The 27,937-nt window shown below is 48.1% G+C and overlaps 2 protein-coding genes across 6 annotated transcripts in view; one reads left to right on the top strand and one right to left on the bottom strand.

The window, feature by feature from the left end:
• ZNF142 (zinc finger protein 142) overlaps positions 1 to 12,917 on the top strand; it is a 30,790-nt gene extending 17,873 nt beyond the window's left edge. The window contains exon 9 of the mRNA XM_064587044.1: positions 12,440 to 12,917. Coding sequence (XP_064443114.1) covers positions 12,440 to 12,450 — 11 coding nt within the window. The 3' untranslated portion in view covers positions 12,451 to 12,917. The remainder of the gene's footprint in view (positions 1 to 12,439) is intronic.
• On the bottom strand, positions 9 to 26,652 carry PLCD4 (phospholipase C delta 4). 5 transcript variants are annotated; one of them, XM_045867989.3, is made up of 17 exons: positions 21,614 to 26,652; positions 17,065 to 17,118; positions 16,757 to 16,915; positions 15,457 to 15,685; positions 14,220 to 14,349; positions 12,953 to 13,184; positions 8,813 to 9,014; positions 7,589 to 7,733; positions 6,821 to 6,973; positions 4,367 to 4,561; positions 2,868 to 3,024; positions 2,398 to 2,514; positions 1,983 to 2,155; positions 1,291 to 1,426; positions 787 to 936; positions 598 to 705; positions 9 to 318 (listed from the first exon to the last, which is right to left on the bottom strand). In XM_045867989.3, exons 2-16 carry the CDS (start codon positions 17,084 to 17,086, stop codon positions 599 to 601), a joined length of 2,307 nt encoding a protein of 768 aa, XP_045723945.1. In that variant the 5' UTR covers positions 17,087 to 17,118; positions 21,614 to 26,652; the 3' UTR covers positions 9 to 318; position 598. The 5 variants fall into 5 exon arrangements, with proteins under 5 accessions (XP_045723945.1, XP_064443123.1, XP_064443124.1 ...); XM_064587053.1 differs by having other exon boundaries at positions 598 to 936; XM_064587054.1 differs by lacking the exon at positions 6,821 to 6,973 and having other exon boundaries at positions 598 to 936.
• Between the last annotated feature and the right edge of the window lie 1,285 nt (positions 26,653 to 27,937).

Raw genomic sequence — 27,937 nt, 5'->3', positions numbered from 1 at the left:
AAGCCAAACTGGGTAGAAAAGCTCTATTTATACAGGTGGGGCCAGGAGAGAGCAGTCCAGTGGGGACTCAGGGCTGTGCAGTGTTCTCTTGAATGTCAAAGTATAGTCTTAGGGTCTGGTGTCCTTCCCCAGCCTTTGCCTGGGGAACCTTGAGGCTTGATTTATCTTTCCCTTGGCTCTGGGCTTAGAGGAAGTTAGGGTGGAGGGGATAATGCCTCTTTCTGTCCTTCTGCTCCAAGCCCCTCTCTGGGTTGCAGCCAGCCTTTGAGCCAGGGTTGATGAGAGAGAGTAGTCCTAGATCTGGGTAGGGGATTGAGCCTATGGCAAGAGAAAGGAAGGAAGTCCAGTATAGAATATGTGAAGGAAGGGGGTAGAAATGATACCACAGACTTGTAAAAATGAAGAAAGGGAAGAGAGAGAGAGAATGAAAAATCAGGTCCTAGATTGGCTTGTTAGGAAGGGTGAAGTAATTTTGTGCTTAGGAATGCACAATCCAAAACGTGGTTTTGACCACCTCGGTTTGCTTTCTGGAGCATCCTTCCAGGTTTTTCTTACCATCTCAAGCCAGTGCACCCACCCTTCCCAAGAAGTGCCCACCTTAGGATTCATCCCCCTCCAGCCCTTCCCGGATGCTGATATGCACGAAGATGGAAGCTGGATGGAGGCTGATGCCATCCTTGGAGAGCAGGTGTATGTGGCGGTAGCCTGGAGAGGGGCAGGAGGGCGGCATTAGAAGGACAGCCAGAGCCCGGCTGGTGGTGGCCAGGGGTTGAAGGACTGGCCCACCTTGCTGCATGCAGGTCCAAGGCACTGTGTACTGCCCGACAAAGTCATGTCGGGATTTCCAGTTGTAATCCTTGACCACGAAACGCAGCAGGGCCAGTTCGGGCACCAGGACCCGGAAGCTTAGCGTCTGCCCCCAGTATGGATTAAAACCTGAGGTGGGGGTGAAGGAGAGAGGGAGTGAAGGAATAGACCTTGTTGGCTGTTTGCTTTAGGCGCGTCCTTGTGTTCCACAATTTTCACAGCGATCAGCATCTTACAGGTGAGGGGATTGCGGTGCAGAGTGGGTAAGCAGGTTGCCCAGGTCACCAGAGCACAGAAGTAAGGGGCCGGGATTCAGATCCAAGATGTCCAAGCCCTTATTCTTTGTCCCGTTCCACACTGCCTCCCATGGAGGTGGGAGAGGGGGTGGAGACAGGGACTGTGCTTCCTGGAGGGCAGCTGGGTAGGGAAGCAGCCACGCTCCTCCCCCCGCCCCTCCACCCTCCCAGCACCGCCCAGCCTCACCGTTGTTCTCCACGTAGCTGGTCTCTTGCCGGGTTGTGTCAGGGCGGATGCCAAAGATCTCCACTCTCACCAGTGGATCCACAATGGACCTCTCTTTACTCATGTCCTCTTTGGGGAGTTGCTGCCCACTGATCACCTGCAAGCAGGACTCTGGGACCTCACTAGTTCCTGTTCATCCCAGCCCCGCTGGGGGGGGTGCGGGGGATGGCGGGGGGGGGGTGCGGCTGGTGTCTCAGGACCTGGCGCTATAGCTTCTGGCTTTGAGTAATATATTCTCTTCTAGTAACCTAGCTGCAATTTAAGATGCATCCAAGTAGAAATTGCACGAGGTTTGAAAGTAGGTGTGTTCAGCAAACCCTTTACAGCCCCGACCCTGCCCCAGGCATTGTTGTGGGCACTTGTTAGACTCATGATCACAGCAACCCTGTGGGCTGGGGAGTGGCATTCCTCCCATTTTGCTGGTGAGGAGCCCGAGGTTCCGGAACTTGCCCAGAGTTATACGACTAGTGAATGGGTTCGAACCTAGGCAGCTGGCTCCCAAATCCCCGCGGTTCACAGTCAGGCTATCCTGCCTCTCTTGAGGAATTCTGCACCCACTACATTCCTGCCAGGCCCCGCCACCTCTGCCCTGGCCCCCCGGTTTCCATCCTGGCTACCCTAGGTTCTTCCTGCAGTTTCTCTCTCCGTGGTACCTGGATTAGGAGGGTCTGGGCTTTGAAAGGGCTGATGGGCCGCTCGGGGTGGAAGGAGCTCTGGACATCACGCAGGAAGTCAGGCTTCAGCACGTAGCCACAGGCACCGTTCTGGCGGAAGAGGCCATCATAGATGTCCATCTCAAGCCCCGCGGTCTGCACGTTCATGGCCACTGCGGGCCCCAGGAGAAAGGAAGGGAAGCATACATCTCAGGAGCCCTCTAGCCCCTCTTTCAGGGAACGAAGGAGATGAACTGGGTATAAAAGGGCCTGCTGGGAACACCCCCCACCCAGATTGCATCTTTCTTCACCTAGCACCCTTCAAAGCATTCCCTGGCCCTCCTGCCACCGGGGCAGGTAACCCCCCCCATGTTGCCCTTCCACTCCCTCTTCCCTGTCCCTGCCACCCCCTCACCCATCTGGCAGCCTGCGTTCCAGAGCTCCTGGGGGTTGTAGTTGGACGAATCTGTCCTCAGGCCACTGGGATACACGCGGCTGAGCTGCCAGGCATTGTGCTGCACAAACTCATTGCCTGTATAAAGGGCATGGTGGGGAGATGACAAGGAGGCGGACCCCCCCCCACTTCCCTGGCCTCAGCCACCACCTACCCACTTGACTCTTGTCCCCAGCATCTCCTGAGGCCAGGCCCAGAAAGCTTCACTGTGCCTGTCTGTTCCATGCTGACCGTCTCCCCCAGCTCTCCTCCCCCTAGAGCTTTGAGCGCACCGCTCAGAGCTCCTGACCCTGTACCTGCTCTGAGGAGCCGCTTAGCTCCCTCAGCCCCCCTCAGCCCCTTGGTCCTCTTTCTCGGGACTCATGTGCCTGCCCAGCAGCCTGACCCTACCCATCCCACTGCCCTCCCTGGCCCTCCCTTTCGGTCCTGACCAGCCTCCTTGATGAGGCTTCTGGCCTTGGTTTCAGAGAAAGATGAGGTCTCATAGAAGCGGTAGTGTTCCCTTGAATGAGTGAAGCTGTGGAATGAGACAGACTTCAAGTAGACAACCAGGGCAGAGAGGGATGGACACAAGATGGGTTTGGATCTCTGGAAAAGGAGAAAATAGAGAGGAAGACGGAATTGAACCCTCAGGGGTCTGAGAGGGAAAGAACCGATGGCCAGGATCTGAATTTCCCCGTCCAACCTAAGCCTCCCCTTTGCGTTCTCCCTCCTGCCTCACCTGCTTGGGAAAGAGAAGGGGCCCAGGCTTGGAAATAGGAGCCTGAACCACAACCTCACAACAGACAGGTGGACAAAACAGCGGACACATCACAACCTGGGGATGGGAATGGGAATAAAGGCAGTCTACATACCCTCATGGGATCGGTTTCAGCCTCTGGGCTTAAAGGGTCTGTCCTACTGTTAATTTCTGGGTAACAGGTTCTTAATGATTACTTTTAAGTAGAGAGGTGTCCTCCTCCCTACCTCTCGTCTTTTAAAACAATTTAATAATATGGTTTGGTCAAAATGTACATGAACCCAGACAGGTATGTCGAGGTACGCAAATGGCCAGGAAAGTAGCACCAGAAGGATGTGAGGGTCCCAGAGTAATATCGTTATATTCTTCTGAATTCCCATTTCCTTCCCCGGACATGGTAGCAGGTTAGACACCACAGCCCCGGAGAGGGGAGGACAAGCTAGAAGTTAGTCAGCTAAGTCAGGGAAGCGCACAAGAAGGAGAAAGGCAGACTTCTGACCAGGACCTTGGCAGCCCCACCAATGGCACCCCTTCCCCCCAGGGAGGTGGACCCGACCACTTTGGCACAGTCTTCTTAGAGCCTTCACCTTCCCCAACTCTCTGCTCCTCCTTTTTGGCTACTGCTGGCCCCTTCTCAGACTCACCTTTTCCAAGAAGCTTTCTCTAAGCCCATTTCAAATGAGGTCACAGCAGTCACTTCAGTAAGCCATACGTCCCCAATACAACAGTGCAGGGTGTACTCTCCCTCTCCCTCTGTCGCGTGCGCGCGTGCACACACACACACATACACACACACACACAGCAGTGTTTTTCAAACTGGCCTGAATTTAAAGAGACTGAGAAGAAGTACAAAGATGTCTTGGGAGCCAACAGGGGACCCGAGAGAGTCAAATGGGTGCTTCAACCAGGATGGCTCTGCACTGATCCTTTTGTATACAGGGCTCCCGAATACGATTTCATTCAAAAATGATTCCATGGCCCAAAGAAGTTGGAAAGCCACTGTAATCTATCTACATATGACAATATGTCGTGATGTCATGCACGCATCCTTACACCTCTTTTACTGGGGGCAAGGGGTATTTTGCTCCTCGGCCCTCCACCCTGCCTGGCTCTAGCCTCTCCACACATGAAGTCAGCTTATCGTACAGACTGACCAAATGCTAGAGCAGAAAGACCACTCTGCTGGCCCACCTTCTCCTTCTTTTTGTCCTTACTGCGTGGGCTCAACGCCTGGGGCTCAGACTCCAGCTGGGCCTCCAGCTCCGGGTCAGCTTCCTGCTCTCTCTCCAGTTCAGACTCTAGCTCTTCCTCCTCTTCCTCTTCCTCAAGATCCTCCTCAAGTGTCCTTAACTTCTTCCCCTTCACCAAGATCTTCCCCCGAAGCTCCTGGAGACAGAAATGAAGGGGCTTGTTTACCTGTCTGCTCTGGGGGCCATGCAGCTGAGTGGTCAGAAGTCCCCACAGGGAGGCTGCTTGATACATACAGTAGGGATTCCCTATTGTTAAGCGAACTTGTCACATCTCTATCCAATTGGAAAACAATACAAAACAAAAAATACCTCACTTTTGACACAGAGAGATTTCTCCCAGATTAAAGATTTACATGTAAATATAAAGGACATAAGAGTATTAGAAGAAAATAAAGAATCTTTTTGGGGCGCCTGGGTGGCTCAGTCGTTAAGCGTCTGCCTTTGGCTCAGGTCATGATCTCAGGTTCCTGGGATCGAGCCCCGCATCTGGCTCCCTGCTCCCTGCTCCCTGCTCCGTGGGGAATTTGCTTCTCCCTCTCCCCCTCCCCCTGCTTGTGTTCCCTCTCTTGCTGTGTCATCTTTTCTGTCAAATAAATAAATAAAATCTTTAAAATAAAATAAAATAAATAAATAAAATCTTTAAAAAAAATAGAGAATCTTTTTGAATAATCTTAAAGTGGGAAAGCCTTTAGAAACAGGAGATGAGGGCGCCTGGGTGGCTCAGTTGGCTAAGCGACTGCCTTCGGCTCAGGTCATGATCCTGGAGTCCCGGGATCGAGTCCCACATCGGGCTCCCTGCTCGGCGGGGAGTCTGCTTCTCCCTCTGACCCTTCCCCCTCTCATGTGCTCTCTCTCATTCTCTCTCTCTCTCAAATAAATAAATAAAATCTTTAAAAAAAAAAAAAGAAACAGGAGATGAGGGGTGTGTGGGTGGCTCAGTCAGTTAAGCATCCTACTCTTGGTTTTGGCTCAGATCATGATCTCAGGGTCCTGAGATCAAGCCCTGTGTTGGGTTCTGCGTTCAGCAAGGAGTCTGCTTGAGATCCTCTCCCTCTCCCTCTGTCTGCCCCCACCCCCGCCGCTCTCTCTCAAAAAAAGAAAAGAAACAGGAGATGATAACTCAGAAGACTTAAAAAGCACTGGCCAATTTGACTACATAAAGCTTAAAATCCTCTATAGGGCAGAAGATGCTATAAGACAAAAGCAAAGACTGCAAAAACAAATTTCCCAATGCATCAATGTCTTTAACATTTAAATCTTGTTATATACCAATAAAGATTATAAACCCCAATAAAAGTGGGTAAATAATATCAATTAATTCAAAAGAAGAAAATATAGACCTTTCTTTTTTAAAAACTTGGCCTTTTCCCCCCCACATTTGCCACTATGAATCATCTTACTACTGGAGATATTTGTGGTCCGTCTCTTACATTGTTGGTCAGAGTGCAATTTGGTATTTTTTTCCAGAGGGCAACTTGGCAGTAATAACCAAAATATCAACATGCAAACTCTTCAACCCAGCAATTTACTTCTAGGAATCCATCTCAAAGAAAGAGTAAACGGGGCGCCAGGGTGGCTCACTTGGTTAAGCATCCGACTCTGGATTTTGGCTTAGGTCATGATCTCAGGGTCGTGGGATTGAGCCCCGTGTCAGGCTCTGTGCTCAGTGGGGAGTCTGCTTGAGATTCTCTCCCTCTGCCCCTCCCCACCCACCCCCGCACGCTTGCGCTCTCTATCCCTCTTTCTCTCAAATAAATAAATCTTTAAAAAAAAAAAAAGAAGAAAGAGTAGATGGACAAAGCTGTATGTACAAGTGAACAATTACCAACAACCTGAATGTTTACCATTTACTGGTTGAATAAATAATGGTTCATAAAAGAAAATAGACTACCACAGAGCTATTAAAAGGAAAAAAATTATACATGCAAAGACATCCATGATGTATATTGTATGTGAGATATAAAAGGGATATAGAAAATGACCCCAAGCATTTTTTAAAGTGCAAATATATACACACATATATGTTTACATAAGCATTTACAAAAATCTCTTGACACCTGTTATGGGAGAGGTTGAGATTATGGTGGGGGGATTTCCTTTTCTTTCTATTGTCTGTACGGTCTACAACAACTATGAACTATCCGGGAAAAAAAATCAAGATATTTCCATTGAAAAAAGAAATAAGAAGTAAACAATTGATTTCAAATTTAGAAAACGATAAACAATTCTGCATTGAATTGGACTTTTTGAAAATTAAAATTGTCTCCAAGGATATTAAAGAGCAAGATGGTCCATGTAAGGGTGAGAAGAAGGGAACAGGAGGGGCACGGAGGGGCACGGTAGGGAGGGAATGCAAGCCACAGCAGAGCCCGGGCTAGGGGAACAGGGCGCCTACCTCAGGTGAGGGCAGCTGAGTGGGCAGAAGCCCATCCAAGGTAGTGCTCAGCAGTTGCTCCCCCAAGATCTCGGTCAGATGGCATGCCATGACCTGCTGCTGTTCCCAGCTGCAGTGGGTCTCCAGGGACAAGATAACTGGATAGTCTGAGGTCTGATGGGGAAGGGAAGGAACGCTAGAGCCAGAGGTCTAAAGCATGCAAACTCCCTGCTTCTCCGGACCCCCCCGCCCCTGGTGACTCACTCAGAGTACCCTGATTCTGGACATCAAGGAGGTCTTGCTGGGTCTGGGGCCCACCTCACAGCTCAAAGTCACTGTTGGGATCCCAAATCTCAGACCTATACTAGGTGTGACCCAGGTCCTTCTGGGACCTTTGAGTTTTCAGGCTCAGCGTGGGACGGGTAGGCCATTCCCCTGATTATGTGTTCATGTTACACTCTCCTCTCCAGACTCCTATTTTCCCCCAGCCCTACCCACCACTTTCTCGGTTTCCTTAACCACCCTCCCCGAGATGGGTGACAGTTGTTAGAAGTAATAGTCACTGAGCTCTAGCAATTACCTCTAGGACTACTAATTACTAGTGACACATCCAACCCTTATTCATAATCCCTTAATATTTGCCTGATGCTTCACAGTTAAAATCTCTTGTACATCTCTGCCATTTGACATAACCTCCCCTGCATCCATCTACCTTCACCAGATGCAGAGCCAGCCACTCTTCCCTCAGATCATCTTCCCTCACCAGTACGCCCATCCTGGGACTCCTACCTGGAAGGCGTACTGGGCTACAGTGGCCACGACATCTTTGAATGGGATGCGGGAGGTCAGGGTGTGTCCATGGTAAACGATAGGTTCCCCGCTAGGTCCATCCCATATATCCACCTCCACGCAGCGGCACCCCCTCTTCAGGGCCCTGCAAGAACCCCAAGCCCCCAGGGACAGAGAGGTCAAGGTCTGATCATCCGTCTAGGGACTCTCTCCCCACTCTAGAGAGAACAGTGCTCACTGGCACTTAGTTGTCAAGACCCCCTCAAGCTACATCTCCGCAGACCCTTCTCTGTCCACCGAGATACTGCTACGGCTCACTACCTCCACCCCCCACCCTCCCCAACTCACCATCTTCCTTCAGCAAGTCATCACATACTGCCTCGTGGTGCTTCTAGGGTTCTGGTTGTAGAGCATTCTGCAACACCTGACTTAGTCAAACTCTCAGTAATTCGGTTTGTTTGTTTGTTTGTTTGTTTGTTTTTAAAGTAAGCTCTATGCCCAACATGGGGCTTGAACTCATGACCCCGAGATCAAGAGTTGCCCCAGCCAGGCGCCCCTCAAACTCTCAGTAAATTTATACTTTATTTTCTCGACTAGACTTCCTAGGGCAGAAGCAATATATTCCACTCATCTCTTATACCCTGAAACTACTAGTTCGGTGGCTGCCGCTACAAAGATATCTTGACTCCTCGATCCAATCCATGATTAATCACAATAAAAGCAGATATCACTTATTAGCTATTAACACATGGATTATCTCATTTAATCCTCACAACAGCTCAGACAGAATAAGCAATGTTATCATCCCTATTTCACAGATGGGGATACTGAGACACAGAGAAGTTAAATACTTAGAACCAGAGTACCAGTGAGAGAACTAGGATTTGACCTCATATGGCCTGACTCCAGAACCTATGATTCTAACTTCTATGCTCTCCTGCCTTCCATGTAACGTTTAGTTTATTTGTTCAAAATAAATCTTCCAGGACCTCTGAGTTCCAGGAGAGTTTCACAGCCTATGAAAGAGAGAGAAGCTCCATATACCCATAGAATTTCAATACTACTCTCCTGTCAGTCTTCAACATCTCTTCCAAGTCCCTCAGGTATCCAGGGGTCCTCAGCCCCAAGCCCCCCACAACATCTTTTCAATCCCTGTTATCCACTGATAGAACAGACGGCCCCTTCTCATGTGCTGGAGCCCTTTCCCCTTCTTTCCCACTGCACCGTATATAGCCCTCCACGCTGCTCTGGCCACAAAGCTGGTCCCCCACGAGGTAGGTGTTGTGAGAGGAATTGATGTAGTAGTGGTTCAGCGGTTGAGTCATATCCTGGTAGATGGGAAGGCAGGTCGGGTTGAAGATATCTCCATCCTTCGAGCAGAGATAGCTGAGGAAGCCATCCATGCTCAGCACGTGTCGCAGTTTGCCTAAGGTGTGGAAGAGGGGAAGGCTAGAGTGAGAAGCTCTGAGAGAGGGCATCCCAGCACACCTCTAGCCCATCCTGCACCTCGCCCCTCTCCAGGGTCCTGCCTTTCAGATGGTGTCCATTCTCAGCCTCCAGATCCCCAAAGTGCCCCACCCACTGCCTGTCATTTCAATCATCCCTACCCTCAGAGAGAGTTAAAGGTACGAGGAGAATCATTAAGATCATGCTAGTTCACTAGTATCCAAAAGAACTTTCTGCAATGGTGGAAATGTTCTGTTCTGTGCGGTCCAGTATGGCAGCCTCTAGACACATATGGCTACTGAGCACTTGAGATGTGGCTGTGTGACTGAAGAACTGAATTTAAATTTTTGATTTTAATTAATTAATTAATTGAAAGTTTTTATTTATTTATTCATTTAAGTAATCTCTACACCCAAAGTGAGATCAAGAGTCGCATGCTTTTCCAACTGAGCCAGCCAGGCACCCCAATTTTAGTTAATTTAAATTTATTTTATTATTTTTAAGATTTTATTTATTTTTTTTAAGATTTATTTATTTATTTGAGAAAGCAAGAATGAGAGAGAGTACATGAGAGGGGGGAGGGTCAGAGGGAGAAGCAGGCTCCTCGCTGAGCAGGGAGCCCGATGCGGGACTCGATCCCGGGACTCCAGGATCATGACCTGAGCCGAAGGCAGTTGCTTAACCAACTGAGCCACCCAGGCACCCTATTTATTTTTTTAGATAGAGCACGTATGCGTGTGCACGTGCGCAAGAGCAGGGGGGCCAGGAGCAGAGGGCGAGGGAGAGAGAGAATCCCAAGCAGACTCTGCTGAGCACAGAGCCCAACATGGGGCTCAGTCTCACAACCCTGAGATCATGACCTGAGCCAAAATCAAGAGTCAGAAGCTTAACTGACAGTCACACAAGGACCCTGTTAATTTAAATTTAAATAATCACACAGTGGGGCACTTGGGTGGCTCACTCAGTCAATTGAGCATCCACTCTTGGTTCCAGCTCAGGTCATGATCTTGAAGTTGTGGGACTGAGCCCCATATCGGGCTCGGTGCTCTGCACTCAGCCTGGAGTCCACTTGTCCCTCTCCCTCCCCCTCTGCTCTTCCCCCTGCTCATGTGAGCCCCCGCACTCAAGTTCTCTCTCTCTCTCAAATAAATATTGTAAAAAATACCCCAAACTTTAAAAAAATAGTCACAAAGAGCTCATGGTTACCATAAAGGACAGCATAGTATTCAGTGTAAAGGGTTAATCTTATATATAGGGAAACTGAGCCCAGAGAGGAACAAAGTCGAAGACTCTTTAGCAACACGACCAAGGTACCTGTGTTTTATTCCCTGGGCTGTGAAGCTGATGCCAACTATGACCTGAGGGTTTCTTCCTATCATCAATTCCCATATGGTGTTCTGCAGAGTGGTCGTCCAATATACCCCTGGACTACAATACACCCTCTGTTTGAGGGCAGGGCCCCCTCACTCCTGCCACAGCCCTCACCCATATCAGCATGGGCTTCATACAATATCTAGTACTAGTCCTGAGCGACTAGTGCTGAGCACTTGCTCTGTGCCCAGGACGTCCCGTGCAGCACCTCTCTTAATGTTCTCGCCAACGTGATGAGGTAGATAGAATATAATCTGCCCTGAGAAGTTGGGTAACATAACTAGTAAGTGAAGGAGCTGGGATTTGAACCCCGGCCGTCAGGTGTCTGAGCCACGCCAGTCCCACCGGGCCGTGCAGTCTCACTGAGGGCAACATTGCTGCAGGGGGCCTCCCGTGGGAGGTGGAGCAACTCGACTCTAATGCCCAGCTTCGTTGCTCCCGCTTTGACAAGGCTACAGATGATGGAGAGCGGCAGGAAGTCAGGCAGGAAGTTTTATTCTTAACAGTAAGAACTTAAATTGCGAGAGAAAATCCACAGTTGCCAGATACTTTTCATGTATGTCATTTCATTTGATCACCGATTATTTTACAAATGAGAAAATTGAGCCCCCACTAGATTAAGCAGCTTGCCCAGGGTGACTCAGTTAGTAAGCGGCAGAGGGGGGCCTTGAGCCCGGGTTTCCTGGCAGAGACTATCCTCTGCAGCCAGTCGAGAGCAGGGGAGGGAACACCACCCAGAGGGGCAGGTGGTAGAATAAATGTAACTGATGTCTACTGGATCCTGCACTGGAGATAGAAGGGGGCACCTGGGTGGCTCACTCAGTTAAGTGTCTGCCTTCGGCTCAGGTCATGATCCCAGGGTCCTGGGATCGAGCCCTGCATTGGGCTCCCTGCTCATCAGGGAGCCTGCTTCTCCCTCTCCCTCTGCCTGCCGCTCTGCCTACTTGTGATTCCTCTCTCTCTCTGGGTCAAGTAAATAAATAAAATCTTAAAAAAAAAAAAAAAAGATCCTATTTCTTAACCCTTAGGCATTCTTCTTCTATTTATTTTTCTGAAATGATTGCTTTACAGCCCCCTTTCTTCTCTGAGCACAGACATGAATCTGGAATCAGGGATTCCAACCCTTTCTGTTTGAGTCTCAGTTCCATGAGGGCAGCGTTCTTGTCGGACCTTCTGCTGTATCTCTGGGGCTGAGCAAAAGTCCTGGCCCATTACAGGGGTTCAATAAACATTAGCTGAAGTAGTGAGTGAATGAATGAATAAAAGGAGTAGGAGTTGAGACCTAGGAAATGTGGGTCACTTGTCCAGCTCTCATTCATCTCATCTCTCTCTCTCTTTTTTTTTAAGATTTTATTTATTTGAGAGAGAGAGAGTTTGCGAGCAAGTGCATAAACGCAAGAGCAGGGAGGAGGAGCAGAGGGAGAAGAGTGGAAGGAGAGGGAGATACAGACTCCCCGCTAAGCAAGGAGCCTGATCCAGCACTCAGATCCCAGGACCCTGGGATCATGACCTGAGCTGAAGGCAGACGCTTAACCGACTGAACCACGCAGGCACCTCTCATCCATCTCATCTCTAATCCTCATGCTCAACAGAGATATTAGGTAAGGGTCAGGTGACCCGGGTTTGAATCCCAATTCCTCCTCTCATTAGGCTTTGGCTTTGAGCAAGTCATTTGATCTTTCTAAACCCGAGTTTTCCTCTTTTGCACAACTGACTTAATAACAGAAGCCACTTCAACTGGTCATCGGAATGATGAGAAAAGACATGTAGAAATGTTAGCACATTAATGGGATACTTAGCAGAGGCTGAATAAGGATTATGCTCCTGATTTACAAGATCGTAGTGAGGGCTAGAGGAAGTAAGTGACGTGAAAGTACCTTGTAAATCATTTATTATTAATGTAAATTCCTCGTATTCTGAAGGGAATGGAGGGCAGGGCAATGTCTATTAAAGGGGCAAGGAGAAAGGGCTGAAGACAGAGGGCATATTTGAGCTGTGCTTGCTAAAAGAAAGCCTCCTCTTCATCCCCCTCAGCCAGGGACTGACTAGCTTCCTGGCCCAGAGGCTTAGCCACTCAAGAACCACTTGGAGAATTTGGAGAAAGCCCAGGAAGTGGCAGAGAGCCAGCATTTAAAGAGACAGCAAACAGGAACCATGAAGAGAGCTGGAAGCAAAGGAATTAGGCACTAGAAGAGAAGAAGCCTAAGGGAGAGGACCATGGATCTCCCTTTCCACTGGGGACAACCGTTGACATCAGGACGAACTTATTCTGAAAGTGAAGCATGAGCATAGTGGAGGAAAGGAGACTTGTGGACTGTTCTTCCTCCTGAGAGATACAGCATTACGGAGGAGACTCCTGTCTTATCTGGGCAGGAAACTGCTGCTCCCCTTCCCAGGGGTGGAATGAGATGAAGATCCTTCCACAGGGGCTGGGGTAGGCATGGGCTCAGCCTTCCCTGAGTTGGGCAGAAGGTGGCTTGTCTCTGGACCTTTCTAAGGTGCCCCTCCTCGCCCATGCCCAGTGCCTCTCCACCCTAGCCCTCTTACCGCTATCTGAGGGCTCATAGCGGTCGATGAGTTCCAGAGCAAGGTCAGAAGCTCGCTCTCCTTCTTTCTGCTCCTCTTGGAGGAAATCCACAAATTCCAGCAGGGTCAACTTCTGCCCATCGGCCGAAAAGTTTTCAAACAGCTCTTGCACCTCAGTACGTTTAGTCAGCGCCTTATAGAACTCTACAAACTCTTTTCCCTCCAGAGTCCCGGACTCGGATGTGTCTGCTGCCTGCAAGCAAGGGTTTAGAGGATGGTGGAAAAATCCTTTTAAGAGCACATTGTGGGGGCGCCTGGGTGGCTCAGTCAGTTAAGCGACTGCCTTCGGCTCAGGTCATGATCCTGAGAGTCCCTGGATCGAGTCCCGCATCGGGCTCCCTGCTCGGCAGGGAGCCTGCTTCTGCCTCTGACCCTCCCCCCTCTCATGTGCTCCCTCTCTCTCATTCTCTCTGTCTGAAATTAAATAAATAAATAAATAAATAAATAATCTAAAAAAAAAAAAAAAAAGAGCACATTGTGGGCGCCTGGGTGGCTCAGTCGTTAAGCGTCTGCCTTCGGCTCAGGTCATGATCCCAGGCTCCTCGGATCGAGTCCCACATCCGGCTCCCTGCTCAGCGGGAAGCCTGCTTCTCCCTCTCCCACTCCCCCTGCTTGTGTTCCTGCTCTCGCTATGTCTCTCTCTGTCAAATAAATAAATCAAATCTTTAAAAGAAAAAAAAAAGAGCACATTGTATGGCCTTGACCCGTCCTGTAAGGGCAATCTTGCCGACAGGTGGATACAAACATCTTTCTGCAAAATTCTCCCAGAACTCCTGACACTTTGTGTTCATAGAAGCCGCTTTGGTAAGTAAAAAGCAAAATGGCAGCCGTACCGTTTGCTACTGGAGAAAAATTTCAATCAGAAAGGGTTAAATGCCCCAACAAGTGCCTAAAAGTTTAAAAGATCCCTCCTCCTATTTTATTCACATTCCAGTTGGACTTTTCCATTGTTACTAGGCACGGGGGAAGTTCTGGCCATGAACAGAGAGGTCCTTGAGGTCTGACACAGTATCGAATGGTTGTTTGCCCTTCATAAGACTATGAATCGTCTTTCTAAGAAGACTGAAGGGTGAGAACCATGCCTTACACTTTCCATCGAGCCTGGCATAGTGGTAGGGCATATAGGAGAGATTCAACAAAGAGTGATGCTGGGTAGGGTCAGGTACATCTGGCCATGTGAGAACATGGACTTGGCTGGCTTCTGAAAATCCTTCCCCAAAACACTCACTTGGAAAAGCTGGAAGGCATATTCTTGGTCCATTTCCACATTCATCAGGTGCAGTAACCGCTGGACTTCGTGGAAACTCATCCGACCATCCTGGTTCCTGTCTCCACGCTGGAACCAGTCACTCAGCCATCCAGGTGTGAGTCAAGGCAAAAGCACTGTGTGTGTTTGTGTGTGCAGATGTGTATGCATGTTCATCCACTGAGATCGTCTCCCCTATCTCCTCCCTGCCAATGCATTTTCCATATTAGCTTCCAGAATAATCTCCCCCCGAGCACCAATCTGTCTTGTCCCTGCATGGCTCAGGTGCCTGCAGGGTCCTCCCTGTTGCTTGCAGAAAGAAGCCCAAATTTTTTAATGTAGATTGAAGGTCTTCACCCCCACGATCTGGCCCCCACGCAGCCTTCTCAACACACCTCTGTCCTCCCTGTACTTTAGCCAGACTCTCCCTCCTGCTCTTCAATGTCCTATCTCTGAGACTTTTCTCATGCTGTTCCCTCAGGCAGGAGAGCCTTCTGCCTCCTTTCTTTATGTTCAAGTTCTACTCCTTTTCAAGGCTCAGCTCAAATTCAACTTCCTCCCTGATGTTTTTCTCAGAACTCTCTCAGCTAGAATTAAATATTTCTCCTTCCTTTGAACACCCACAAATAATTGCAGTCCCATAACACTTCTAGGGTACTTAGATGATTTACACAATTCCATTTTCTCCACCGACTAAAACAATGCCTGAGTCTCATTAATCTTTGTACCTCTAAAGCCTGGCACAGTGCCTGATACCTTCTCTGCTCCATAGATGGTGAATGAATGAACAAACGAACAAATGAATGAATGACCTGGCATGGAAAGTGAATACAATCTAGGAAACCTGAATGAGTCAACACCACGAAGTTCTGCTTCCCAGTCCTACAGTAGCTAATGCCACTGGGATCTTCTGTTCAGCTCTCAAGATCAGCACCTTGTTTGGTCCTTTGCCTCGCACCATCCCTCCCACCAGTCCTGAAGGGCCTGATTTCTGCCTACTCTCTGCCTGGTTATGTCTTTGTCATCCCAAGTCTCCATTACACCTTCAATATCCTCTGCCTCACAGTGGCCTGAGCTGTCCTTGCCCACCCCATCTGGACTCTTAGGCCTCCCTAGCGCAGCATGCCAACCCCCCCACCCACAACCCTGTCTCTAGCCCTGCAGCATCTGGCTCCTTCAGTGACCCCTGGCCCCACCTCTGACTCCATCCTGCTGATACTGGTCCAGCCGCTCCTGTTGGTCCATGCCGGTAACAAAGTCCACCAAAACCTGGAGCCCCTGCATCCATATCTTGGCCTCCTCGACGCTGTTGGCCACCAGGTCCAGGTTGGAGCGGCGGCCGTGGAAGACGATGGTGAAGCCCTGCTCCAGGGGGAGCTCCTCTGCCAGGCTCCGCAGCAGCTCGGACTCGTGGCCCTCCCGCACCGTCTCCACATCAGAGATAGAGACTACCAGAGAGGAAACAGGGGGGTGCAGGGGGAAGAGAGTCCACCGAGTTGCAGGAGCGAAGGGTCAGGGACCCTTTAAGGAGCCATAGGGAGGAGGAACCCCAACCTCCCTCCGCAGGATGAAACCCCCAAAGATTGGGTAGGGGGAGATGCAGACCCCTGGGATTCAGGATTCCCCATGAGTCGCTGCCATGTTCAGAGGCAGCATGCCAAGGGGCCCAGGCTGGGAGCAGCAAGACCTGGCTTCGGGCCACTGGCTGGCAGTGGGACACAGACCAAAATGACTTAACCCCTCAGTACCCTCGTCTGAAATAGGGGATAGTCCCTTCTTTGGCCAGTCCACATGGTGACCACTGGCGGGGCTGACGGAATGGAAACACACTTAAAGGTAGAAGCGGTTACACCAAAGCATGATATGTCCAAGTTCAATTTCCCCGTTCCAGGTTTGAGGGCCTCCTCTTTCCAGGTGTCTAAGAAAGCACCAGAGAAATTCTTCCACCCCCTTCCCTCAGCTGGGGGTGCTGTGGATCGTGAGCTTTGATTATGTCTCTAAAGCGGACTCTCTCAGATGTGTCCTGTGATCACAGTTTTGGAGGGGTCATAAAGCGCAGGATGCACACTGTTGTGCTGCATTTGTGATATTTAAAAATATGCATCATAGTGGCTAATTTGTGAAATGCATCCTGGCTTCAGGTGCCACGCTAGGTGCTTTGTACATTAACTTACTGAGTCTCTGTAACAACCTGCTAGCAGGTACTATTCAATCCCCATTTTGCAGATGAGGAAACTGAAGCTTAATGTAACTTGTCCAAAGCCACTCAGCTAGAAAGTGGCAGAGCCAGGGCTTTGATCCGGGCAGTCTGATGCGTGAGATCATGCTCTCACTATAATAATAATAAATATAACCTAGGATTTATTGAGCCTTATTATGTGCCAGGGCACTCCTAAGCCTTTTACGTGCAGTATCTGATACACTGTAGGACCCTGTTCCCTCCCCTGCTCTCAAGCACCTGGGCTCTTCAGAGTCCGATCCCCCCACCACACCCACGCCTAGCCATCCACGTGACTCACAGGTGGGCTTGGCAGTGCCTCCCGCCTGCCGGGCATGCCAGACTGTCATGCCATCATCCTGAAGTCTGAAGTATCTCAGTTTCTTCCAGCTTTTGGACCTCACCTTGCGCATCAGCATGCCCTTCTGCATCAGCAGCAAGTCTTGATTGATGGGGAGCCCTGGGCCAGGAGAAGAAGGGGCTGGCTGGGTAGCCGGCGGGAAGGGTAGAGGGCCCAGGAGGAGCTCTTGAACAGGGGTCCAGACTCCTCCCCACCTCCCCATTCCTGGGCTGTCTCCCGAAAGCCTCCTCTCCTGCTGGGGTACTCACGGCCTTGCATCAGAGACACCATCACCCACCGGTCCGCCAGCTGGTGCCAGTCACCTGGAGGAGCACAGAGGAACAAAAGGCTCTGGGTTAACACTGGTGATCTTAGAATAACAGATCAGAGGAGGAAGAGAAGGAAACGCGTGCGTCCTGACGGCCCACGATGTTCCAGGCACTTCATCTACGTAGTCTTTAGCTCTTTTTTACTTTTCGTTTGAGTTTGATGAATTTGAGGCTTAGAGAGGCTAAGAAACTTGCACCAAATCACATAAGGATTCAGAATTTAGAGCCAAATATGTCTGATTCCACAGCATCTGCTGTTTCCCATAGCCGTCGCCAGAGAGGACTAGACCGGGGCTTTCAGCCCAACACCCCAGAGTCACACCCTTCAGCTCCTCATTATTAAGGACCACCATCTTGCTGGCTGCCCCCTTTCAGAACCTGGAATCTCTCTATATCCTAGCCTTCTCTTCTCCAGGGGGAATCACCCCAGCTGCTCTATCTTGGGAGCCCTCCCCATGGTCCCGGGCAGGCCCCCCAGCTCCCAAGGGGCCAAGGCAGAATGCTACTTTTGCCTCTTCGGGGACACTTAGTACCATACTTGCTACATAAACCACATTCTTCTGCCTTCCCGTGGTAAAGCACACTTTACTTGTCATAAAGGTTATTCCCAACAGCTTAACGGACCAGGTGAGTTACGTAGTCTTAGAAATGCATTTTCAAGTTTTCTTTGCCTCCTGAAAAAGAGAGCCCTCTTTAAGATGCGTGCTAATTTAGGATCTGGTTAAGTTGTCCTGGTAGGTAAGAACAAACTTCTCTTGAAAAGAACCAGAAGAGGGGCAGCCTGGGTGGCTTAGTCGGTTAAGCGTCTGCCTTCGCCTCAGGTCATGATCCTGGAGTCCTGGGACTGAGACCCGGGTTGGGCTCCTTGCTCAGTAGGGCGTCTGCTTCTCCCTCTCCCTCTGCCTGCCCCTCCCCCTGCTTGTGCGTGCGCTCTCTCTCTCATAAATAAATAAATAAATAAATAAATAAATAAATAAATAAATAACTTAAAAAAAAAAAAGTCAGAAGACTTGATATGTAGCCACATTGATTCTAGCTCAGCCCCTCTAAGAAATTCTCAACTCTTGACCAAATCATTCTGGAACTGGCAAAGCCCAAGAAACATAGAGCTCAAAGCTTTGCAAAAGCAAAGGAACTGCACTTGAATAGAAATGCTGTGTTTTTTAATTGATAAGTTTAAGTTTTTGACAATGGTGAGCATCTAAAACACGAAAAGCATCTCTAAAGCAATCATTCAGTTGGTGCTCCATTAGAACATGGTGCAGTTCAACTCACTAGACCTCATCAACGAAAAGCAGAAGTCCAGAAATGATTTGTGACTTGTCTGAGGTCACATAGCATCTCAGTGCCTTCTCTCTCTTTAGCTGGAAGGGCCTATCAAGTCACCCAAGTGTGACTAAATCTTTAGGAAAAATGTAGAGGTCACTGAAAATACAGCTCCCCTGACTGGAGGACCTAGAGAAGGCTTTCTAAAGGAGTAGCAATATGCAGGGCCCCAGAGGGAGAGGGGAAGTTTGGGGAGCCAGACTGTACCTAAGTGGGAAAGATAACTCAAGGCAGCCCTCAGGAGAGACAGAACTCTGCAACAGTTCCAAAACGCAAAGGTTTTGCTGGCTGAGGCTGAATACAGTGAGACTGGGTGAGATCAGAAGAAGCCTCTGGATGGAAGAAGGGACCCAGCGTGCTTCATGAGCGGCAGAAAAGCAGCCCCGCTTGGAATCTAAGGCTCGCAAAAACTGAATGAAGAGTGAAGTAACAGGTCCCTCCTAAATGTCTCAGGTCCCCAGACTCCAGCGGAAGGGAGAAGGCTGGGGTTCTGATCCCCCTTGCCAATATCCTTCCTTACCTCCTCTTTGAATTTCAGCTCCCATGTTTGGGGCATAGGGACCTTGGGATGGGGTGGATCTCGGCCCTGGGAGACGACAGAATGCCCTTTCCTTACACCTGTGTCCAGGAGCTTCACAAGCATGTCCTGAAATATGTGCTGGGACACCCCTGTTTTGGAGCCTATCTCCTCTCAAGAAAGCCTTAGAAAATTATTTTATGCATTTTGGTCAAACTCTTCCAACCCCAGGGTTTGGCATGCTCTTCCAATCCTACTCCCATTCCTGACTCACTATTTTAAACATAGATCCAGGTGACATGTGGCCATATGAGGGCCGATTTCAACTCAGGGAGCCACAGAATGTCAGAGCTGGACTTCATTTTATAGAGAAGGGCTAGAAAGATTAGCTGAACTGCCAGAGTCATTGAATGAATTATGTGGCAGAAGTGGGACCAGAACCATGGTTCCTTGTGACCAGCTCAGAGATCTCACCAAGGCTCTGCCCTTAGAAAGGGTTTTCTCTGGGGGTGCCAGAGAAAGAGTTGCATGTCCAACTCTTGGTTTCGGCTCAGGTCATGATCTCAGAGTTGTGGGATCGAGCCCCGCATCAGGCTCCACACTCAGCACAGAGTCTGCTTGAGATCCTCTCTCTCCCTCTCCCTCTGCGCCCCCCCCCCCCGCTCTCTCTCTCTCTAAAATAAATAATAAATCTTAAAAAAAAAAAAAAAAGAAAGGGAAAACCCTTTCTTTCCAAAAGGAAACTCTGGAAGCAGGTTAGAGCAGGGCTAAGAAGCAACAAGGGACATGGATGCTTTGTCTCCCCACTTTTGTCATTCTTTGCCCCCACCATGTCCCACTTAATAGCCTTTCTTTTCTTTCTTCCCATTTCTCTCCTCTCCCCATCCTGGTGCCTTCCTTCTCCTTTCGCCCAGCTCACTCTTCTCTTCTGATCCCCTCTGCCTCCCTACTTGCTCACTTGCCAACCTCTCTGTGCTTTCCTCTCCTTATCCTTCTCCCCACCCCTTCTCCCCTCACCTCTTCCTCTTTTTCTTTCTCCTCTAATTCCCAATAGGTCGGGTTCTCGTCCCCTGTGGGGATTTTGACCCTGGGGTCCAGGAGGGAAGAGGACACTCAGGAGCACACCCTTCCACTCAGCCTCGCTTCCCCCGTATCCTAGGAGACTGACTGAACACACTGCTCAGAGAATGCGACTTGGAACCCAGGTGTTCTAGGTCTTGGTGTTGCCTCTGGCTTCTGAAGGTAGGATGGGAAGGATATCACAGCTGATGCAGGTGCAGTGAGGAGAGAAGGAACAAAGGATTGGGAGTGGGAGCAGGACTAAGAGGTGAGGAGCAGAGGATGAAGACTGAGAGTAAGAGATTGAGTCCTCACTGTTCACACCTAGATGCGAATGTGGAGATCCTCGAGGACACAGATAATTACCTCTATAATATCGATGAGAGGATAAAGACACAAAATAAGGTGGGAAGTGGCCAGGGCTGCCCGGTAAGATTTGGTCCTCAACTTACAGGTGGCTATAAGAGATGGACTTTGGCAGAGTTGCCAAAGGTGCCAAAAGCATTACAGTGAAATTCGGGGTGTCTCAGAGCTCTCTGAGGGGCAGGAAGAAAGAGAATCATTATGTCTACTCTCTTGCTTCTGAGCAGGATTATTGGGTGACTTCATTCATAGAAAGAGGACAGAATGGCTCTGGTCATAGGGAGCCTTCAGAATGTTAAAGCTTGAAGACTCTTTTTCTTTTTTTTTTTTTAAGATTTTATTTCTTTGACAGAGAGAGACACAGCGAGAGAGTGAACACAAGCAGGGGGAGTGGGAGAGGGAGGAGCAGCCTTCCCGCCGAGCAGGGAGCCCGATGCGGGGCTCGATGCGGGGCTCGATGCGGGGCTTGATCCCAGGACCCTGGGATCATGACCTGAGCTGAAGGCAGACGCTTAACGACTGAGCCACCCAGGCGCCCCGACTCTTTCTTTCATAACTCATCCAATCCAGAGGTTCCTGGCTATACTGATATCCCTAGGTCAAATAGCGATTCCTTAGCCCCACCCAAAAGGATGGAGCTCAGGAATATTTAAAAAAGAACCCCTACTACACAAGCAAGTCTGGGAAACCCTAAATTCCTACCACAGATCAGGAAGCTGCTGTCCAAAGTCACATAGCTGGTTAGTGGCAAAATCAGGACTAGAAGCAGGTGCTCTTCCCAGCACAGCCCTTGGGCATGCCAACAAACTGCCCTAGCCCATGGAGCAGGCTGAGAACAAGTATAGAGCTCAAACCCGGGCTCTTTCTAAGGAAATCTCATAACTCTATTGTTTCTATGATCTTCCCTGGGTCTTCGGTAATCCTCAACATTCTGCTAATGAATCTATCCTACTCCAATTCTCTCTCTTCCCTTACTAGGATGGGGCTCACTTCTGAGTGGTAGCTAAGAGGTCCCCATGTAAGGGGTGACTGCCACAGCCAGGAGGAAAGCTGCAAATCAAAGTGCTAGAGAGAACCAGGAGGTGGGAGCCTTGCAGACGTGTTAGGGCTAAGGAGTCCGGGGTACAATTTAATCAGGGGGGACAGGCATTTGGCGGACAGAGTTAGGGACTCAGGCAGGGCAGAGCTTGGGGCAGAGGCTGGTCAGAGCCTCCGGGCCCTTACCGTGGGCAGGATAGCGGTCCTGTGTCTGTAAGCTTGTGCGATGCTCTCTCCTGTGGGACGAGGAAACCCAGCTGGGCTCTTGCTCTTCTCTCTCGCTTGCTCACTCACTGGCTTCCTCCCCTTTTCTACCGCAGTTTGCTGCTGTGACTGGCAGACTTGCAGCTAAAGGGAAGGAGTAGGGAGGGGAGAGGTGTGAGCTCTTCCAAATCTTAAAGGCCCAGGACATTGGTCAAAGGGAAGGAGTTTTGGGGGAGGGGTGGTGAGACAAGGATTAAAGGAGGAGGAGCCCGGCTGCCCTTCATCTTGATGCCAGCCCTCATTGACCCCAATCCTGCAGTAGCTCTCCCGGTGAAACCCAAGGAGTGTCTGAGTTGCGTTGCTCCGTGAATCACTGCTTTTCATTCCGCACGGTTTCTCCCTGCATGTCACACAGCTGTCTTTGCCCTGATTTCATCTGGCTCCTTTCCAGGGTGTCTGTTCCACTGGCCGGCTTCTGTGTCTCTGTGTCCTGCCTTGCAGGGCACTCAGTCTAGCTCTGTGGCACAGGGTAAGAAAAAAAGAACCAGGACGGGGAAGGAGGAAGATGAGGAGAAAGGGAGGAGAGGAATGATCCTAGAGGGTAGAGGGACGGGTTAGTTAGTATCTCTGTATATTTTGGGCACTCGCTAAACACTGAAGGAATGCATACATAAATGCATGAAATAATTCATTTCTTCTTTCTTTACATGTATGCATTCTAGGAACGTTTGGTCAGCACCTCCAATATGCAAGGACACACGTGTGTGTTTATAAAGATGTGTGTAGAGATGATGTGGACTCATGGTATTGTAAGAATCAAGGGCAAAGAGTGGAGCACAAGATTGGAAAGACACCCAGAGGGAAAGAAAGGTGATGAGCTTCTTGCAAGGTGAATGAACAGGTGGCTGTAATAGAAACCGAGACTGAGGAAAAGGAGACCAAGTTAGGAGAGGAATATAGGGGATTGTAAAAGGCTTCATTATGGCCCCATACTACACACTGAGACCAAGACCCAGGGTAGTCTTGGCAATGTCCTGGGCTCACATGTCAGCAGCAGAGACGAATAGTCCCTGGAGCTCTCCCAAACACTGTGAGCTGGGACCTACTTTTGCTCTGCCTTGGAAAGACTGTGGGGTATGGAGATTTCTGGCCCAGTGGGTGGGAGTCAGGCAGCTAAGGGCACAGGGCACAGCCCTGGACTTGGACTTCTGTGGATTCTCTCCAGTGAGGTGTGTTTTAATCTAGGCATAGGGGGAACTAACTATATGAAATGATGCGATTTTAAGTGTGCTGAGGTCTGGCTACCTCTCATGGCTCCCCAAACACCCTTTGAGTGCCTAATATTCTACCATTAGTGATTATTTATAGCTAAACCTTTAGTCCCATTAAAATAAAATCCTCCTAAGTGATTACCATAAATGTCAGGACTGTGGTTACTTTGGGGAGGAGGGAGAGTTCTGATAGGATCGGGCACGTGGCTGGCTTCTGAAATAGCTGGCCAAGTTCTAATTTCTAGTCCTGGGTGCTAACGAGGGTCTTCCCTTTATAACTTATTCAACTATACATTTTCCTTTCTTTTTTTTTTAAGTAATTTAATTTTTTTTAAAAGATGTTATTTATTTATTTGACAGAGAGAGACACACAGAGAGAGGAAACACAAGTAGGGGGAGTGGCAGAGGGAGAAGCAGGCTTCCCGCTGAGCAGGGAGCCCTATGTGGGACTCAATTCCAGGACCCTGGGATCATGACCTGAGCCGAAGGCAGACGCTTAATGACTGAGCCACCCAGGTGCCCCTTTTTAAGTAATTTTATTTTTATTTTATTTTTTTAAGATTTTATTTATTTGACAGAGAGACACAGCGAGAGAGGGAACACAAGCAGGGGGAGTGGGAGAGGGAGAAGCAGGCTTCCCGCCGAGCAGGGAGCCCGATGTGGGGCTTGATCCCAGGACCCTGGGATCATGACCTGAGCCAAAGGCAGACGCTTAACGACTGAGCCACCCAGGTGCCCCTAAGTAATTTTTAAAAAGATTTTATTTATTCATTTATTTAGAGAGAGAGCACACAGGAGCAGGGGGAGGGGCAGAAGGAGAGGGAGAGAGAAACTCAAGCAGACCCCATGCTGAGCATGGAGCCTGATGCAGGGCTCGACCTCGAGACCCTGAGATCATGACCCAGGCTGAAATCAAGAGTCGACAGCCCAACCAACTGAGCCACCCAATTGCTCCAATACTTTAGGTAATCTCTACACCAAACGTGGGACTTGAACTTGCAACCTGGAGATCAAGAATCGCATGCTCCACCGACTGAGCCAGCCAGGTACCCCTAACTATACATTTTGTGTAATTTTCTCTATCTGTATTATATTTTACAACAGGAGGGTTTCTGATTTTTGCAACTGGTAATTTCTGAAGTTTTATTGGTTTTCCACCATTCACTAGTTGAGTTTCCATATTCTCCTGAGAGCAGAGTTTTTTGTTTGTGTGTTTGTTTTTTTAATTTACTTATTTAAGTAATTGCTATACCCAATGTGGAGCTTGAACCTGCAACCCTGAGATCAAGAGTCCCATGCTCTTTTGACCTGAGACAGCCAGGCGCCCCTGAGAGCAGGTTTGGATAAAGAAAGAGGAATATGCAGGGAGGGGAGGCTAAAGAGGGAGGCCACTCATGGGGAATAGAAAGATTAAGGGGGCATCAAAATTTAAATGGTGCTGACTTCACGTTTTATTTAATAGAGCCCCTGTCTTCCTCTCCCATTTCTACTCCCCTAACATCATCATGTCCTTAGTTTTCCACGCTTCCCCCTTACATTCCTCACTCCTTCTACACTCCAGGATTATGGACGCTTTGCCTCTACTGCCTCACCTAATTGCTGCCAAACTTCCTTCCCTTCTGCGGGGGGTTCAGTGGGGGTATTATCATTCCTCCTGGGTTTTCTGGGAGAGTTCAGATCTTAAATATTCTTTTTCAGTGTTTTCATAAACATACCAATCCTCCCCAGATCATGCGTCCTGATTTTGGGGGGCAGGCACTAGGGAGACCTTCACAAGGTTAGAATGGCTCCAAAGAGTGACTTAGAAGACATCCCTGCTGCAGGGCGATCCTTAGATCCAGGGAGGGAGCAGACAGACGGGGGTGGGGGTGGGGGGTGGTACAGGAACTGTCCCTGTGGTTTGGTTGTTCTTATTTCCATAATGATCCTGGCCCTCCCCCACTGTTGTCTATTATTAACAGATCCAGAAACTTGATCAGGGCAGCAGCAGCAGAGGGATTTTCTGGGAACCATGCCCAGGAAAGGCCCAGAAGCCCTACATTGAAATGAAGGGGCAGCCGGCAAGGAGGGAGACCTAAACACTGTCCTCTTCCACGGCCACGCAAACCTAGACCTTCCTCCTTATACACAGTGGAGATGCCCTAAATATCTTGCTTCTCGGGACTAGAGAATCAGAGATCAGTTTCCAGTCCATCCAGACAAACTACTCAAACTTCTGAAATACAGCCCATCTTCTTCGTGGTCAAACATGCAGCTCAAAGTATTAAATTCCACTTAAAAAATCATCAATATGAGATCACTTGTGGAATTAAAAGCCAGGATACCTAACTTCGGAAGACCAGAGAATATATAGCCATTCCTCAATTCTGACATTAAAAACAGAAAACTAAGGGGAAGGGGAAAAGGAGGTATAAAATCAAAGAACAAGATGATGGAATTAGAATAAAAAATACAAATGGTGTAATATTCCATACTGAGACAAAACCTTCAGAAAAGGTCATAAAACAAAATACAAGTATGTGCTATTTTAAGAAGCATGTCTACAGAAAGGCATTAAAAAAAATAAACTGCTGCATAAATCTTAACAACAAAGAGGTTGAAAGTTAAAGGAACATATCTGGGAACAGAGACTCCACTTTTGTCCTTATTCAAAATTGCCTTGGCTGTTTTGGCACTTTACATTTCCATACAGATTTTGGAATCCTCTGCTTGTCAATTTCACAGAACTAAACCTGCTGGGATTTTACTTAGAGTTGAGTTTAACCTGCAGATCAATTTGAGAACACCGGCATCCTTACAATATTACTTTCTAATCCATGGAGTAGATATATCTTTCCATTCATTTCTTTCAAAAATGCTTTGTTGTTGTCAATGTAAAGGTTCTGCATATCTTTCAATGTATCTATTTTGAGCTATTTGATTTCTTATGCTATATTTTTTTATTTTTAAGTAATTCCTACATCAAACATGGGGCTCAAACTCACAACCCCCAGATCAAAGTCACACATTCTTCCGAAAGAGCTAGCCAGGCACCCCGTTGTATTTTTGAAATTCCTTTTTTTTTGTATTTAGAAACACGTAATTGATTTTTTTGCATATTGACTTTGTATTCTGGTACCTTGCTAAATCCATTTCATTCTAAGAGTTTGCATATTCTTTTGGATTATCAATGTACACAGTCATGTTGTCAGCAAAAATATTTTTCCTTTATAATCCTTTTCTTGGTTTATCACACAGGCTTGGACCAGTATAATGATACATGGAGGTGTGGCAGTGGACATCTTTGGCTCAATCTTCATTTCATGGAGGAGGATTTCAGTATTTTTTCATTGAGAGGTTTACTATAGTGTTTTTGTCAATACCTTTTGTTAGATTAAGGATGTGCCCTCCTACTTCTGGTTTTCAAAGTTTTTTTTTTCTCTTAATCGTGAATAGGTATTGAATTTTGTAGTGTTCTTTTGTGTATCTACCTAGATTTGATTATTTTTCATGTATTGAATCAATCTTGGTTTTTTACAGTAAACCCAGATTAGGTATGGTGCATTATCAATTTTTTTTTTTGCTAGATCTGATTTGCCTATTTTTTCCAGGAATTTTACATCTACTTTCAAAGGACAGTTCAGCCCCTGGTTTTCCTCTGTGATATCCTTGATGGGTTTTGGTCTTCAAAAGTGAATGGGGACCTGTTCCCTTATTCCATAGTCTCTGGAACTTCATGGAAGATTAGTGTGTAAGACATGAGTGATGTCCCTTTTTCTAACATTTTTTTGGTCTAAGGTCTACTAAGGTTTTATCAATTTTATTGATGCTTTCAAGGGAATGACTTTCTACTTCATTGATTTTCTTTCTTGGACATTTGTTTTCTATTTCATTGACTTTTGGTTTTTTTTTTTTTTTAATTTTCCTCTTTTTTTGAATCTGCTATCCTGTTTCTGGACATAAAAACTTAGATCACTGACTTCAGCCTTTCTTTTTAACATGTGAATTAAAGTGAATTATCACTTTACCTGTATACCAAAGGTTTTGATATGGTGTATCTTATCAATTTTTTTAACTTTGTGATTTCTTCTGTGACCCATGGGTTATTCAGAACTGTACTGCCTGTTTATTTTTAAAGTTAGGGATTTCCAGTTCTCTTTTTCCTAACTTAATCCCCGTGTTGACAGAACAATATTTTAATTTAAAAAAAAATTTTTGAGGCCTGATGGTCCACTATGACCAATTTCAGTAAATGCTTCTGGCGTAATTAAAGAGGATATGCACACTGTTGATTTAGAGTACATTACTCTTTTTGTCAATTAAGTTAGGTTTGTTACTTGTGTTGTTCAACTCATGTCATATTAGTTTTTGAAATAAATGTATTAAAATATTTTTAAAAAAATTAAATTCCACAGCATTCAGGAATTTCATTTCATTCTATGCTTTCCTATTCCAAATGTTTTCTTTGGGCTTCTGACAGCAATACCTGTGTATATCGCCCCACCCCCAACCCCCCCTCAGCCTTTGAGCAACAGGAGTAGTGAGCAAAGGAATGCTATATACAGACAGTAAGGAAGGCATGCTCTGAGGTCTACCAGTGCCTCTCCTTGCCCTGTTCCACCACTCAGTCATAGGCCCTCTGATACCTTGGAAAAAAGCTGGAAGCAGAGGTTGGCTCTGTCCCGCTGAGTGCCAGAAACAGGCACGGAAACTCTTGGGATGTGTGCTAAGTCTTGAACCTCAGGAAGAAATGAATATTAAAGTCTGTGATAAAATGTTTCCAGCACTACCTCTTCACTTCAGGTCTCTCCCACACCATACTAAATTCTGGCCATGACAGCCAGGAGTGAGGTTCTGTTTCAGCAAAAGACATTTTATCAGATAAAGGGTACCACCCCAGCCTCCCAAACAGCTCTTATCCAGCAGCAGGACTCTTCCCAAAGGACCTAGCCACAGGGGAACCGTCATTGCCCTCTTGGCAGAACAGTGTGTTTGTGTCCAACAGATGGCAGAGGCAGGAGTGACAAGGATCATGTGACCAGAGTGCCTAGAGATC

This window comes from Mirounga angustirostris, unplaced genomic scaffold (assembly GCF_029215605.1).
Source record: "Mirounga angustirostris isolate CCGP_5_RB_7025 unplaced genomic scaffold, mMirAng1.0.hap1 SCAF_3, whole genome shotgun sequence".
Taxonomy (NCBI): Eukaryota; Metazoa; Chordata; class Mammalia; order Carnivora; family Phocidae; genus Mirounga; species Mirounga angustirostris.
This window is presented reverse-complemented; position numbering and strand designations above follow the sequence as displayed.